General features: G+C 30.9%; 1 protein-coding gene across 1 annotated transcript; it reads right to left on the bottom strand.

Annotated features, from left to right (window-relative positions):
- Nucleotides 1–12,804: 12,804 nt before the first annotated feature.
- Nucleotides 12,805–13,658, bottom strand: LOC144573337 (transcription repressor OFP1-like). Its single transcript, XM_078323089.1, has one exon. It carries the CDS (start codon nt 13,631–13,633, stop codon nt 12,893–12,895), a length of 741 nt encoding a protein of 246 aa, XP_078179215.1. The 5' UTR covers nt 13,634–13,658; the 3' UTR covers nt 12,805–12,892.
- Nucleotides 13,659–18,188: the final 4,530 nt, after the last annotated feature.

Genomic DNA, 18,188 nt, shown 5'->3' with positions numbered 1-18,188 from the left:
CCCAGCAGGAAATCCAGGAAATCCGCAATTACTTGACATAAAATCACGCCTATTACACGTTTACGTTATTTGTATATATATAAAAAGAGAGGAATGTTGGTTTATGAAGTCAAACCGAAAGCTTTATTGATACGCGCTTCTTTGTCCTCGCAATGCACAGCATCAGCATGTTATTGTTAGCCATATAAATATATTGTTTAATGTCTGACGTACAAAAGAAGGAAAAGACATATCGGATCGGATCCATTTCAACGTGCCCAATTTTAGAATAATGCTTCAGTACAGTACAAAGAAGTCGTAATACATTTTAACTGGTTTTTCTTGGAGCTTATCTGTTATCATCTTTGCCTAATTCATCATATAGGGATGACAAAGAGTTGTCCGATTAATTAATATAGGAAATTACATGACATTAAAAATCGCCTTACTATTAAATTAGAAACATTAAAATTTTATTTAACAGCTGATTATTTGATACGGGCCACCTTTAGGTGATTTAGAGTAATTATTTCCGGTCCAACTTCTTAGCAAATAGCAAAAAAGGCCTTTTTTGCATCTAGTGAAGGCCCACTAAGCCCAATGTTGACAGTCAAACCTTTCATGTGAAGGCCTACTAAGCCCACGAAGGTGGTATATTAAGGGGTGATTAATGAGCGAGTTTGAGCTAGTTGGAGTATGTTCGTGCTTGGTTCATTAACTTAGTGAGTGAGTCGACTCGAGTTGAAAAGACAATAACAAATTTTTTTAATTTTTTGCTATCTTTCATAAATCATAAAAAAATAGTAAAAAAATTCTAAAAATAGTTGACAGTTGTGCTCGTCCTCGGTTCGTTAAATGCTTGAGTTGACTCGTGCTCATTAAGCGGCTCGTTAAGAAATCAAGTTTGTAGGTAATTTGAATTTTTTTTTGATTTTTTTGTTTCAAATACATCATTAAAAAACAAATTAACATTGGTAGAATTTAATAAATTGTCATAATCCAACATGTTTAAATAATACATAATTTAACAAAAAATTATTCATAAGCAAATTAAAAAAAATCAAACAGGTATCTTCTTGTCGATTCTCATGGCCTTGTATGTCACGTACTGACAACTATCTCCTTGTCACAGACCTACAAAGTTGGATTTTGCTTTGGGTTTGATCCGATTGGGATTGGATGTGACAAGAGTGAGTTATGAGCGAGTTAGAGTATGCTCATATATATTAGGTTCTTTAAGCTAACAAGTAAGTTGATAATAAACAAGTTGATAGTAAACTTTTAGCGAGCGAGTTATGAGCGAGTCATGAATTATGAACTATTTAGTCACCACTAAGTATATAGTAAGCCAATTTGAAGGCTATATAACAAATTTATTATATTGGCACGATTTCTTCTTTTTCATACGCATAGTGAATTTATTATATTTGGCATGAAGAACACAACCACATCTTTTAACAAAATTTATTATTTTTAATATAAATGAATTAACAATTTTAACTCCCATTTTACGTTTAAATTAAAACGATTTGAACATTTTTTTTTCCTCTCCACATTAGACAGTTCAAATCTAATTTTGTACCAATAAACTTGTCCGACCAACAGATAAAAAGTCCTTATACGGTCAAACTTGATTTGGACCATCAGATCCTCAGCAAATGATTGAGATCACATCACTAGGATCAAATTTGGGTTGATGTCATGTCTAAGATATGTGATCATCATCCAAAGTCGTGCGCACAACACAATTGATCCTCGTGAATCTTAAGTCGTCCGCACGAATCTTGACATTGATCGGACCATTCTGATATGGCATCGGACCGCTCCCGATTCCTTTCATTTCCTATGAATGGGGTCAATTGACCTCCATTTTTTTTTTCAATTTTTTTTTTTATATTTATGTATGATTTATATAAAATTTAGTGTAAAATGTCATAATACTGTAAATTTAACTCTCATTCTACGTAGAAAAATTGTATATGATTAACCTCCATATGTATTTGATGTATTTGACCCCCATTCTACGTAGAAAAATCTCATAATCCTGTAAATTTAACCCCCATTCGAATGTATAGCTCCGCCCTCGTTGGAGGTTTTTTGATTATTTTGTACTTTAAAAAATAATTAATCAGAGTGAACAATCTGCTGTATATAATTACAACATCCTCTAAATTAATAAAAAGTGGAAATGATTGAGGAATAGCTGTTGTTTCTTCAGATGCAAAAGAATGCAGTTGTAAGAAAAGCGGTCCAGAGCAACAACAAATTAGAAGTACTTAAAAAGAGAAGTGCTATTAGAGAAAAGCCATATTTCTCGGTCGCTTTACCATGCAATGATGTAAAATAAAAAAGCTAGCTTAGCTTTAGCTAGGTGCTAATTGGCCCCATCAAATCATAACATCTGGTTGCTTTTATAAGTAGCTAGATTATCATTAAAGAAACTTTAATGAGATAAATATAATAAATGCAAAATGGAAAGACATTTTATGGCTCATGTGAAATCATCTTTAATTACAAAAAAAAAAAATCATGTAAAACGTGAGTCTTAATATGCAACTATATACTCGGTCCGCAAGAGTGGAATAAAAGAATATAATAGATTATATTAGAAATAACTGTGGCGGTAAATTGTAGGAGTTGATTAACATTATAATAGTGGTAGGTAGAAAATAATTAGTAAAGTTATTTAGATAGAGGGATAGAGATTTATTTTTGAAATAAAGAGTTTTTTTTTATAAGTTGGAATAGAATGGAAATAGGAACATAATTTTTTAAATAGATGTTAGTCTAATACCATCTTAGATTTTATAAAAGGAGAGAATTGTATTGATTTTGTGTGTTTGAGTACAATGACGAGTTTGACTAATATAACATCAGTGTCATTTCAGCCTATATAACACCAACTCTAAAACCTATCAAATCGATTTCGAACGACTAATTCAAACTGTTCAAACCGATTTACATTATGAGTGATGCGTTTACATACAATTTTTTTATATTTTCTAGTTATTTTAGTATCAAATTAAGCGGCAAAAATATTGAAAAATTAATGTATTAAAATTAATTTAAAAACTCACACATTTGACCGCTTGACTTAATTCTAAATAAATTCGAAAAGTTATAAATTTCACATGTAAACGCACAACTAATGAAGTAAATGAGTTTGAACGGTTTGGATTCACCGTTTGAAGTCGATTTGATAGATTTTAGAGTTGGTGTTATATAGGTTGAAATGACACTGATGTTATACTAGCCAAACTCTACAATGACATAACAATTATTTATAGACTTGATTAAGATACAATCACAAACAACTCCACTAAGCATCTCTTACCTACTACCATTACAATATTAATCAACTCCTACAATTTACACCTACTATTATCTCCAATACAATATATTTAATAATCTCTAAGATTTTATAAAGAAAGAGAATTGTATTCATCTTGTGTGTTTGACTACAATGACATGACACTTATTTATAGGCTTGATTAAGATACAATCTTAAAGAACTTCACTAATCATTTACTACCTACCACCATTGCAATGTTAAGCAACTCCTGCAATTTACATCCAATATTATCTCCAGTACAAACATTTGATCCTCCATTAGAATAGAGTGGAAAAAATATTTCATTTCCACCGAACAAGAAAAAAAAAAAGTGAAATTGGAGAATTGAGAAAGTGAAGTTGGGTTTGAACTTTTGCAATCAAATTTCTGTTTTTTTTACATTTTGATCCCTCCTCTATGAATCAATTCTCTATTTCATGAAAAATGTGAAATAGAAAAATTGACATTTTTCAAGAGATGATTTTAGTTCATTTACCAATACTCTTTTACTATTAATTGAACATCCAAAGTAGTGAGAAATTGAAATCTATTCCAAATTATATTTATTTATTTATTTTCTCACTTTTCCTCTCATCGGAACCGGTGCGTAGTTGTTTTTACACTATAAATACAAGGTAATTTAATCCATCCAAGGTAAATTCATTTTAACTATAGCAGGCAATTTGATCCGTCCAAGGTAAATTCATTTGAAATCAGATAGTCTTTGTCGACAAAAGTAAATCCTACGACAGAAACCAAGGTCAACAAATAATAACAACAGTAGATCGAAGATTTCTATTTGATTTAGAAGTGACCTATTAATAAATTAAAGGGCTCGTTTGACAAATTAAAGAGTAATGTTAGAACAGTAGGAATAGAATAATTTATAAATAGTGCTATTCAAATAGGCATTAACATGGCAGTTGGAATAATGTTAGCATAGTATTGTTCTTGTTCTAAGCAGAACAGCAAAAATTTTATTTGTTAACATGGCAGTTGGAATAATGAAATATATATAGATCATAGTAAAATATTGGAGAAATTCGAAAATACCAAAATACCCTCCTATTTTTTTGTGACTTGTTACAAGCAAAAATGTTTAAAATTTTCACATGTAGATGCATCACTTGTAAGGTAAGCGAATTTCAACGGTTCTGATTCGTCATTTGAGACCGATTTGATGGATTTTAAACTTGAGTTCACTAAAGAACTTGGTGAACTTAAGAACACCCTAGTTCTACTCATATATACTACCGTGTAAAAAAATATAATACTTGGCTCTACATGATCTAAACTCTAAAGATAATTACCAGAAAAAAAAAACAAAGAAAAAACCAGAACACTAGCATTGACACCCAAGCTATATATATGTTCCCTATCTAGTTTACACTACTGCCTAAATCTTACTAATCCTATCTTGTTTGAGAATCTCTCTTTCAAAACTATCATCAATATTAGTGGACTAGTGGTTGATAATTTTTTAATAATATGTATACATATATTATGTCGGTTGTGAAAGATGCGAGGCTACTGTCAGGAGGGATCTAAATCTGATGTTTATTCTCGTGTATGAACAGTAACCTTGCTATAAATCTGTTGTTATTCTCGTGCATGAACAGTAACCCTGCTATCTCTGTCTTTTCAAATCCAGTTGTCGAATTATTTCGAGATGCATGCACAAGAGGGTTTTGAAAAAAATTGCTTTGAGATTTTTCCGAAAAAAATTGAGCGACTGGATTTAGAAAAACAGAAATAGCAGAATTACGGTTCACGAAAAGTTCAGGAGAGATCTACATACGAAGGCATGGCAGTTTCAATGCTCTTTCTCTATTCCACCTATGTCGAATAGCAGAATAGGCTGATCATCAGCATGCTATTCCAAAACTAGCTCTATTCAGCATTTGACACGACATACTGGAAAAGAGAACTATTCCGTTATTCCAGTCGGGAACACATCCACCAAACAGACCCAAAGTTTATTACTCATTACTTAGATAAATATAACATCTTATTTATTTGCCATATATAATGGAGGACCGCATATTTTATATGATTTCCTTGTCTGAGTGCCAGAATAACAGGGGAAAGTAAGATCAGTAGGTCCTATATATATTTATTAATTATATTATTTGTGACAATTTTGAATTTTTTTTGTTCATTGAAGTCCCCGAATTTTCGCATTGTATGCTATTGAACCCGTGCATTTTGTGTAGGTCCGAGAGAATATTTAAGAAATTGTAATGTAAAGTTAGGGGTGGCAAAAAAGCTCGTAACTCGTAGTTCGATCGTGACTTGCACTTGACTCGTTTGTTAACAACTCGCTTGTTACTGGATCGAGCTGTTAACGAGCCAGCTCACCACTAGCTCGATTCAGAATTAACGAGTTCAAGCTAGAGCCTAGCCAGCTCACGAGCTAACTTGGTTAGACATCAATTTATGAATTTGTATGCATTTTATAATGTTCAGCTAGGCCCAACTCAGTTCACCTCTGTTCAAAAAGTTCGTAGAATTTATTTTCTTCCTAAAACAAGGTCAATCCAGAACCAACTCGCTCGTGACGATTTCAAGTTGAAATTTTAGCTTTAATTAACCTCTAAAATCAGCTCGCTCGTGATTCGAACGAGCAAGCTCGTAACGAATTCAAATAGAACCAACATGTAATGAGCTAGCTCGTTGCCACCCCTTATTGTAAACCACCTGCTTTGCAAATTAAAGAGAGAGAGAGAAAGGCTACTATGATTTGCAAATTAAAGTAGCTGTTTTAATTTGTGCTCATATCTCTACTTTCAAAGTTCAAAACGTTGATACGAACCGTTCAAGTTAATATCCATATTAAATTGTGCTTGGACATCAAATTATATTTTTTTTGAAATTTTTTACTATTTTTTTAGAATTTTTTTAAATCAGTTTTTTCAGAAAATTCTGGACCATAAAAAAACAGTGATTTTCAAAAATTCTAAAAAATAGTAAAAAAATTTCAAAACATATAAAATTTGGTTTTTAAGAACAATTTAATATGGATATCAACTTAAACGATTCTGATCGACGTTTTGAACTTTGAAACTAGAGATATGAACGCAAATTAAAACACCCACTTTAATTTGCAAAGCATGGTAGCCTTACTATATATATATATATATATAGAGAGAGAGAGAGAGAGGAGCGTTCAAATGCCTCCACTTTTTGTGCCTCCATCATGCCTCCATTTTTTAAAACTTTAATAACTCAAGATTTAAAACTTAAAAGTCAAAATAAAACCGTTAGATGTGATCTATGTTATTTTCTCTATGTGCTCATAAAAAATTATCACATTTCAATTTTGTTTTTATGTGAATCAATAAGTTCAAAAATCAACGTCTAGAAATCATCCAAATTAGTGCATTTTTTACAAGCTCTTGATGACAATCAAAATAAAAAAAAAATGTCATAATTTTTTACATGTGCATAGATAAAATGATGTAGATCATATCCAACGGTTTTATTTTAATTTTTAAGTTTTAAATTTTGAATTATTAAAGTTTTAAAAAATGAAGGCATGGTAGAGGCACAAAAAATGGAGGCATTTGAACCCTCCTCATATATATATATATATATATATATAGGCTAATAAACAATCGATTGTTCCTAGCCTCCCGTGCAACCAAGTCGTCCAAATGATCGATCCAAATCGCTAGATGAGATCTCCATATTAAAATGTGCTAGGAGACCAAATTTTTCATTTTTTGAAATTTTTTTTACTATTTATTAAGCCACTTTGAAAATCGCTGATCCAACGGTGGCTTAACCAAACAGTAAAATCAGAAGCTACCATTAGATCAGCGATTTTGAAAGTGGCTTTATAAATAGTAAAAAAATTCCAAAAAATGTAAAATTTGGTCTCTTAGCACATTTTAATATGGAGATCACATCTAACGGTTTGGATCGATCATTTGGACTTTAAAAATCGAAAAACAACTTGGTTGCACGGGAGGCTAGAAACAATCGATTGTATATTAGCCTATCTCTCTCTCTCTCTATATATATATATATATATAGAGTGTGACTAATATGCATACGGTTCAAATTTGAAATTTCAAAATTCAAAAAGTCAATCTGAACCTTTCATATTGTTCTCCATATTAATATGTGCTTGGAGACCAAATTTTACATTTTTCTGAATTTTTTTACTATTTATTAAGACACTTGAAAATTGCTGATCCAACAGTGGTTGATGATTTTACTGTTTTGTTAAGCCACCGTTGGATAAATAATTTTCAAAATGGCTTAATAAATAGTAAAAAAATTCAGAAAAATGTAAAATTTGGCCTCCAAGCACATATTAATACGGAGAACAAGATGAACGGTTCAGATCGACTTTTTGGATTTTGAAATTCTATCGAATGCATATTAGCACTTCAACCTAAGTACTTACGAGGTCATATCTTCGTATTTGATGTTCAAACAATAAATCAAAACTGTTAGATGTTCAATCTATATTAAAATGTGCTTGGAAACCAAATTTTACATTTTTTGAATTTTTTTAACTATTTATTAAGATGGTTTGAAAATCGTTGTTTTTATTAAAATTCTGCACCATTAAAAAATAGCGATTTCAAACCATCTTAATAAATAGTAAAAAAAATTCAGAAAAATGTAAAATTTGGTCTCCAAGCACATTTTACTATAGATTGAACATCTAACGATTTGGATTTGTTGTTTGAACATCAAATACTAAGATATGATCCCGTAAGCACTTAGGTCGAAGTGCTACCGGTAGCAATTTAGCCATACTCACATATATATATAGAGAGAGAGATAGGCTAATGTGCTTTCGGTAGCATATTGGCCCAAATACACACGGTCCAAATTTGAAATTTCAAAATTCAAAAAGTTGATCTGAACCGTTCATCTTGTTCTCCATATTAATATGTGCTTGGAGACCAAATTTTACATTTTTCTGAATTTTTTTACTATTTATTAAGCCACTTTGAAAATTGTTGATCCAACGGTGGCTTAACAAAACAGTAAAACCGTTGGATCAGCGATTTTCAAAGTGGCTTAATAAATAGTAAAAAAATTCAGAAAAATGTAAAATTTGGTCTCCAAGCACATATTAATATGGAGAACAAGATGAACGGTTTAGATTGACTTTTTGGATTTTGAAATTTCAAATTTAGACCGTGTGTATTTCAGCTCATATGATACCGAAAGCATATTAGCCTATCTCTCTCTCTCTCTCTCTCTATATATATATAGATATATATATAGAGGAAGGTTCAAATGCATCCAAATTTTTGTGCACCAAAATGCACCCTATCCTTTTTCTCTGTTTTCAAAGTCCGAATAGTCAATCTGAACCATTAGTCTATATATTAAGATGTGCTTGGAGACCAAATTTTACATTTTTTAGAATTTTTTTACTATTTATTAAGTCACTTTAAAAATCGTTGATTCAATGGTCCAGAAAATGCAAAATCAGCGATTTTCAAAGTGGCTTAATAAATAGTAAAAAAATTCCAAAAAATGTAAAATTTGGTCTCCAAGCACATCTTAATATATAGATCGTATCTAACTGTTCGGATTGACTATTCGGACTTTGAAAACGAAGAAAAATGATTTGAAAGATAGGGTGCATATGGGTGCACAAAAATTTGGGTGCATTTGAACCCTCCTCATATATATATATATATATGAGGAGGGTTCAAATGCACCCAAATTTTTGTGCACCCAAATGCACTCTATCCTTTTTCTCCGTTTTCAAAGTCCGAATAGTAAATCCGAACCGTTAGATGCGATCTATATATTAAGATGTGCTTGGAGACCAAATTTTACATTTTTTGGAATCTTTTTACTATTTATTAAGCCACTTTGAAAATCGCTGATCAAATGGTCCAGAAAATATAAAATCAGTGATTTTCAAAGTGGCTTAATAAATAGTAAAAAAATTCAAAAAAATGTAAAATTTGGTCTCCAAGCACATCTTAATATATAGATCGCATCTATTGGTTCGGATTGACTATTCGGACTTTGAAAATGGAGAAAAAAGATTTGAAAAATATAGTGCATTTGAGTGCACAAAAATTTGGGTGCATTTGAACCCTCCTCATATATATATATATATATAGGGTCTGTCTAAATTGCTGCTGGCAGCATTTCAGCAGAGGTGCTGTCGGGGCTATATTTAGCCGTGTGATGTCCAAATAACAAATCCAAACCGTTAGATGTTTAATCTATATTATAATCTACTTGGAGACCAAATTTTACATTTTTTTGAATTTTTTTACTATATATTAAGCTGGTTTGAAAACCGCTGATTTCAGTAAATTTCTGCAGCATTGAAATCAGCGGTTTTCAAACTAGCTTAATATATAGTAAAAAAATTCCAAAAAATGTAAAATTTGGTCTCCAAGTAGATTATAATATAGATTAAACATCTACCGGTTTAGATTTGTCGTTTGAACATCAAAAAATAGAAAAAACAGTGGCAGCACCGCCGGCAGCAAATTAGCCACAGCCTATATATATATATATATATATATATATATATATATATTCTTAATTTTTTATTCGTAAGCAACCTAACTGATTTTTACTGTTCTGTCGTATGCAAAGATTTGTACGAGTTTTGACGGTGACATGCTCTCTGCTCAGTGCCCAACGGTTGGTGCCTTGTCTATGCCATTTGCTGCAAATGACGGGTTACTTTCCTGTACTATTGAACAGTTAAGTTCAAAGTTGCATCTAATTAATTAATTATAAATATTATATAGGGTTAAGATAAATATATAACCCCAAAATAAAATTGTTTTTTATGCAGCGATGAATTTTGCATTCAGCATTTTTTTTCTTTTCCTGTAAATGAAAAGAATACTTACCCCAGAATAAGCCACGCAGTAACATACATTAAATAATTTGTATATTATAAACTTTTCCTTGCACGAACCTCAACAAAAATCAATGGCTGGGATCGAAATAACAGATTCCTGTTATTCCTTTGAAATAACAACATATTTATTTCTTATTATTATTTTGATAATTCTACTATAAATTGCTATCATTTTTAGTAAATTATCATGATAATATCAACAACATAACAAAATTTGATGTACCATGTTGAAATGATTGAAGAGGCATATAAAACTTTAGTTTTTTTTTTATTTAATTTAGACAATTTCGATGATTATAAATGTCAAAAATGTTTAATAATTATATCAAAAAGTAGATGTCATTTCACCCTTTTTTGGCATGGGAAGCAAGTAATAAATTTTTACACCACCGATGCATATGCAAACAAAACACCTTTAGTAAAAACTATGTACATGATACCAATCAGTGTTGTAAAAAATGGTCTTAACAGCGGATTAAACAGTCGTTTAATTGTTAACGGCGGTTTTAATTAATTCTTCTATTATTTATATATCATATATTTTTCTTATTTATTAATGTAATTTTTTCAATTAGTACGACATGTTCATTTATAAAACATGTTATTATAAACTAAATTTAGTGATTTTATATTTTAATGAATTAAATAAATTATTATTATTATTATTATTATTATTATTATTATATATATATATACATAAATTTAATATAAACATTAAATTTTCTGCATAATTCTAATTAATTGGCTGCATACCGATTAAACGCTTTTAAATTAATCAAGATCTTTAGAAGCTTTTTTAAGGGGAAGATGGTGAAGAAATGTGATAAAGGAAGGAAGAGTCCACATATTGCATTTTCTCATCTCGATCTGGTCCTCTCAATGTTGATCTGACGGCTCAACAAACACTTTTAGACTCGTCTAGCCAGTACGCGCAGTGTTGTTAATTACAAGTGTCATATCCAAATGTTGTATATTTTAGAACGATATTTAAAAAATTTGTCAAAATTTTGTGGAAAAAAAAAAAATCTTCATCCTCTGTTTTAATATTTCCAACTGTCACAGCTTTGTGCAAATTTCAATGCGAGATTTATGGCAAGGTGGGGTTCCTTGAAGAAGACCTTTGGAAAAAAGAGCTTCTCTTTTCTGAAATGTGTTCAGCATACATCCTTTTCTAGATTCTGACATATGTTAGCAATTAATGTTACCATAATTGTCGGTTCATCTGACACAGAAATGGATGTTTAATTCTTCCTTTTTAAAACTAATCCATAATTTTTTCTACATAATTTCTTCTTTTTTTCGGTTGAGGAGCTTAGGCTTCTTTAAGGATCCTGAAGCTCTTAATCTACATCAATTCATTCAGAGTCTGTTCGGCCGTCTAAATGTAACAAAAATGGGAATGGGAATGGAAATTTTTGAATGGCCGAAATATTGTGCGCACGGGTTGATTTTTCGCGAAGTCTGAGTAAATTTTTTTTTTTCCACGCGCACAATAAATGGCCAAACAGTAGCGTAACTCCTTAATTGAGATTAAGACATGCTTCTTAGCTTTAATTGTTAATTGTCCCTCGCCTTTCTTTTAAATTATAACAACTTTACAAATTAAATATTTCGTTTAAAATCTTCATATTGGGTTCCATCAAGGAAATTAATTGAGTACCTTAGTAAGAAGAGGTATATAGCAGTCTCTCAATAAGCTTTTTATCAATCAAGCTATCATATATAGCTAGCACAAAGAATTTTGCCTCCCCATTAAAATGTCATTTCTCTCTAATCTCATGACTTTTGCTTCTTATAACCAAATTTCTAAGTTTAAACTCTCTTGCCTGGATTCTTAAGGCACACTTTTTCTTGAATTAAGTCTCATTTGCCTCCTTTTAGTCTTAGGGAGTGTTCGGCACCACACGAGAGATTAAATTATAAGTGGAGTTAAGGAGCACTTGTTTGAAGAATTGGATTAAGAAAAATGTGCTAAGTAGACAAAAAAGATGCTAAGGAGGCTTAATCCAAGAGAAATGATGTCTTAAAAATTGAGGTAGGAGAGACTCAAGTTTAAGAATTTGCGCTAAAGGAGTAAAATTAATCATTACTAAGGAGAGATTGTTCGGACGGATTAAGCTTCTAAAGAGTCTAAAGAACAATACCATATATCATCTTTGTTTTGTGCTATAAATAAAATTTACAACTATATTTTTACAGAACGGATAAAAATATAATTTTTTATATTTCAAAATATATTAATTATGGTTAAATGAAAAAGGGGATAGAAAAAAAAATGTTAAGTTTTTAATGAAAATTATAAGATGTAATGATGGGTATGTTAGAAATTTTATAAGTTTTGACAGATATATTAGAAATTAACCATAAAAATAAAATAACTTAAAAATGAAAATATGTAACACATAAATCCTTTTCCACAATTTAGGTTGCTGAATCGCTGTACATAGACATAGGAGAAACCGAAAGAACATAAAATAGTAAGAATAAACACAGTTGCCCTGTTTCATATTTTGAAAAAAAGAAACAAAAACACAGGAGCTGACTATGTTATTATACCCATTGTAAAAGATGTTCATCAATACAATTAAACCAAACAAAAAAAAGAAACAAACTTATTATCGCATATAATATATATATAAAATCATATAAAACGATTTTCACCACACATATTCACAAAACTTACAATTATTATTGAAACTTACAATTATAATTGACAATCAAGCATATCGAAGATCTCCCCAAATTTTCTTAAAAACATCAATAATCACTGCATGATAGTCACTTGAATTGAGTACCAGATAACACGTCAGCAATTCCTCAAAATCCTTCGTCTCGCGAATTCCATTCTCCGCAATCATCTCCAATACGCTCTCTCGGAAATCCATCCACGGGTTAACAGAAGTTTTCACCACAATAAACCCTCTCATTAACGGGTTTCGGGCCTGATAAACCCGCAACCTTCTACTCCTTAGCCTTGGCGAGCTCGGTTGATCTGCTAAAGCATCTCTTTCCAAACCCTTTGTTTTGATTGGCCTCAATTTAATCTCCGGATTTCCTTCGAATTCTGTTGAAATGTCGAAACGATTTAACTTATCTTCTTCTGTGTAGACATCTCGATCATACGGCGGCGACTTGGACATAGATGCAATAGGAGGTTGCATAAGTACTTTTCTTGAAATTTGGTTGGTTTTCTTTGAAGCTTCTGTTGGGAAATGGATGTCTATTGCTTTCGGATTGCTCTTGACCGGGAATTTGTCGACGCCTTCTTTGGCTGAGAAGTAAAAAGATGCTCTGTTTGGGAGGTAAGGTTGAGGCTTTGGTGTAGTTGAGGTTGCATGAAAATGATATCTATTGTTTGTGAAGGAATTGTGGTTTTTGGTGCCTTTGTTCATGTCTTTCAGCTTATAGAACCATGAATTTGGTAACAGGTCAGATAATTTGAATTTGTGTTTTCCCATTTGAGAGAACTTAATTATTAAATGAAGAGGAGCATTGCATTTAGTGTTACTAGGAGCAATAAGTACACTATAGTGTATACTCATTTAAAGGGGAGAATAATTAATTTACATCCTTCTTCTATACTGTGGGAATTAATTGGATAAAGTGTCAGAGCTGGAAAGGAATAGGCAGACAGAAAAAAGATGCACTGAAAAAGAAAAAAAAAGAAAAAAAAAAAACTAATTCGGAGGGCTGCTGATGGTTGAGAGGGGGGAGGGGCATAGTTATGATATTCGTAAATTATTTGCGAATTAAATTCGAATGATTCTTTTTTTTTTATGTCGAATCAAACGCCGAATTATTCAGTTGACCAAATTAAATTTAAATAATTTGTGATTTTTACAAATTTTTCCGAGAACTTTTTTTTTGAGTTTTTTTTTTGCTTTCTTGCAAGACTGAGATCTCTGGTCCGGATAATTCTGAATTATTTCCGAATTATATCTGAAAAATGACCATACTTCGAAATCACTTTTGATCATTTTTGACAAGAGTTACAGATTTTAATTTGGATCGAAATTAATAGATACTATAAATATAATTTTCGAAATTTTAATTTGTATAATTTTTAATAAAGGTTGTCCAAATTCTTATTGAATTTATCATATTGTACTATTGTACACTAGTATTGTTTAATAAAAATTACCTCACTTAGGTAGCAAAGGTTTACTCACTTAAAAATGCATGATCGGCTAAAAGGAACTGTATTATTTATTTATAAATGACATCATATATCTATAATGAAAGAATTTTATGCTTCTTATATATTTTTTTAATTTTTTAACACGAAAGGTTTTTTTATCGAGTCTGGCTAGTATAACATCAATGTCATTTCAGTCTATATAACACAAACTCCAAAACCTATCGAATTGACTTCAAACGGTGAATCCAAACCGTTCAAACCGATCTACTTCATTAGTTGTCCGTTTACATGTAAAATTTATAACTTTTTAAATTTATTTGGTATCAAGTCAATCAGTCAAATGTGTGATTTTTTAAGTTAATTTTAATACATTCATTTTTCAACATTTTTATCGCTTGATTTGATACTAAAATAACTCGAAAATATAAAAAATTTGCATGTAAACTCATCACTCATAAAGTAAATTGGTTTGAACGGTTTGAATTAGTTGTTTGAAGTCTATTCAATCAATTTTAAAGTTAGTGTCATGTGACACTGATGTTATACTAGCCGGACTCTTTTTTATCCCACCGTCTTACTTGGAGAAAATGCATAATTAATGAAAAAAAAAAGTTGTGTAACATTCCTGCAAAAATAATTATGAAAGGAGGTGAATGAGTTGGGAATGCTTACGACCTTTAATAGTTGATATTATTCATTGGTTCTGAGTCATAATTAAAAGGAGGAAAGCTTGCAAGGATGCAACTATGGTTTGTTTGTTTATGTTATTATGTTGGGTAGCTTTAGAATAATTATTGGAAGACCCATTTGTGCCTCTAATTATTGTTCACGGGATACCCGCTTATAAACAATACCTACCTTTTCCAAAATAATTTGTATACTTGCAATATATACACACCGTTGCTCCGACCAAGCAAATAACCATTGAACTTTAAGTCATCTTCTTATAGATTTGCAAAAAATAAACTAATATAATGTAGAGGAGGGATCGGATGACACCCTTTTTTGGTGACATCGAATAACATTGTGTATTTTCAAAGTTTTCAAAGTCCAAATAGTCGATCCAAACCATTCAACATAATGGATATGTTAAAATGTGCTTGCAAATCAAATTTTACATTTTTTTGAATTGTTTTACTATTTATTAAGTATTTAACAAAATCACTATATTCAAACCGTTGAATTTTTGTACCCATCTTAATAAATAGTAAAAAAATTCAGAAAAATATAAAATTTGATCTGCAAGCACATTTTAACATATCCATCAAGTTGAACGGTTTGGATCGACTGTTTGGACTTTGAAAATGCACGGTATTATCCGATATCACCCAAAAAAAATGTCATCCGATCCTTCCTCTATAATGTAATGATGTAAATATCTTTTTGTTGATATGAAATACTATTTTTGGTTAATATGGAAGGCTAGAATGAAGTCGCTTTCAAATCATAATTTGTTTTACAAACAAAAAATCCAATCAACAAAAATTATGAAATCACAAAACATTTACTCACTCGGAAGATTTTAACCATTCATTTTCTTTATTTTATAAGAAAAATTAACATACTAATAGGAGTTCTCGTTCAAAAAAGACAAAAATATGCTATAGTTATGAGTTAATACAAGGGTTTGTCTTTTAAAGATATATTTTTTTTAGTTTGAGAAAAAAAAAAGCTTTATTGATTTAGCGCGAAGAAACTTCAGACTTAAATATTAAAAAATTAGATAATATTCTAATTTTTTTCACTATTAAAATTCAAGACAAATGAAATCCACATACACTAAATTTAAATTTAAAATTAGAAACAATTATTTCGATAAATCTTTAATGGTACAGGTAGCAAAATTATTACTTTACTCAATGTCAATTTTACAATTTATACGGCGCTACTTCTACAGTTCGATCAATTCGTTCTTTTACTTGTTCATTGGCCATCTGGGTATTCAGTTGAGGTTTTGTTTTCATATATAATTGGGGGTTTTTAAAAGTAAGAGAGGCCAAAGATCTTGCCAAAAAGAAGAATAAATTTGAACCTGCAAAGAAACAAGTGGTACAGCTACAGTGCCTACGGTGAGACACAATCCGGATGGAGATCGAAGAAAAATCAGAATTTTCTAGATTCAGGCTTGCTTTTTAGTGGGCAAGTAAAAAAAAATACATGGTTACGTGGTATGTAGAAGTATTTACTAAGTATTGGAGTTCCATGTCTATTTTACCACCCTGGCCTAGATGGATTTTCTCTCAAGTTCTACCAATTTTTTTGAGACCTAGTTCGGCATCTTCTTAACAAGGCAAATGAGTAAATATTTGGGAATTTTTGTTTGAGAAAAAAAGGAGGAGATTGTAGGTGATACGAATCTCTTCAGGGGTGGATTCTGTCTTTTGTGGTTCAGGGCTTGTAGTTGTGTTTTTGGTCCTGATCGTTTCGGTCTTAATACTATTTGGGGCCTTGAAGCCTTTTCAGTGGGAGCTCCATTTCATTTAAGTAAGTTATTGTTTTTGAATTAAATTTGCACCAATATCTCATATAATATATCATGTTAATATGTATGGTTGCCAATAAAAAAAATACAAAAATGCAAATATATATATATATTTTTTATAATTTTTCAGTATACTAATGGACTATGAATAATAGCATATTCGTGCTATATCTTTGGTAAAACGAAATGAATATATAACTTGGCTAGCTCTCATTGAAATTTCATTTCAATCATAAAAAATTCGTGATTTAACTAAAGAGGACAGTGTAATATTCATTTTTGCCAATTGGCATGGATAGCTTGACTACTATGTTGCATGGATACGGGTACGGGTATCGTATCGAATACGATACGGATACGGCGATACGGTAATTTTCAAAAATTCCAAATACGATACGTCTATTATATATTTTTTTATTATTTTAATTTTATTATTAATTCAGCATTTGTACTATATAAATTATAATATCATAAATCTTCACTAAAGTGTTTTATATATATTATATATAATGGATACTACATTAAGATAATAAAGTTGAGTTATAGCAATGGAAAAGGCGCCTGGTGCTTTACCCACCAACCTTGGTTCGAATCCCACTGTTGGGAATCAATTTTGCTCATTTCGCTGGTTAGAGGTTGGTCCATGCGCGGCTCACAGGGTGCGGGCGTATCCCGCTCCGTATCCGAGCATTGAAGAGCCGTATACGGGTACGGGATCCAATATGAAGTATCCGAGTAACTCAAGTTGACTACCATTTCACTTTTTTTTTCTTTTTTTTTTTTCTTTTTTTTGCATTACGTGTTCTGGGTGTGTCTGTTTTCTTAAAATATTGCCATTAAACATTTTTAAAATTAAGATAAATAAATTCCAAATAAAACAGGATCGCACTAGTTTTTTCAAGTATCCCTCGGTACTGCACGTTTCTGAGGAAATCTCAACGGAGCAACTTTTTTTTTGGTCTGTTTAAAATGAAATTTGTAACAGATTACAATGAAACAGAGGACTAGCATTTGATCTAGTGATAAAAATACATAACTTCTGTGAATAAAATCATGAATTCAAAATTCACACAGTAGAGAAATTCTCTTAATTATAAATAAAATTTTGAAAAACAAATAATAGGCTGGACCTCCACCTTTTCCTTCTAAACAAAAAAAATTACAATAAATAATTCAAATCTCATCCCACCGGGTTGGGTATCTGATTGGATCTGAATTCAGATTCTTCAGCCACGTCAAAAAAGTGAAGGTTATATTTTCTTATCATTATTAGTAGTGGAAGGCCCACATTATAACATTAATATTCAGGGCCGTTATGTATACGGGCCGATACTGGGCTTCAAATGTACCTTATTTTTTATTTGTTCCTTGGGCTTCAATAGGTTTCAAAAAT

This window comes from Carex rostrata, chromosome 21, assembly GCF_964058835.1.
Source record: "Carex rostrata chromosome 21, lpCarRost1.2, whole genome shotgun sequence".
Lineage (NCBI taxonomy): Eukaryota > Viridiplantae > Streptophyta > Magnoliopsida > Poales > Cyperaceae > Carex > Carex rostrata.
The sequence above is the reverse complement of the archived record's forward strand: the minus strand, read 5'-3'. Positions and strand labels throughout refer to the sequence as shown.

Bases quoted from the DNA above. Each gene is read 5' to 3' on its own strand.
- LOC144573337 (XM_078323089.1), bottom strand. From the start codon at position 13,633: ATGGGAAAACACAAATTCAAATTATCTGACCTGTTACCAAATTCATGG.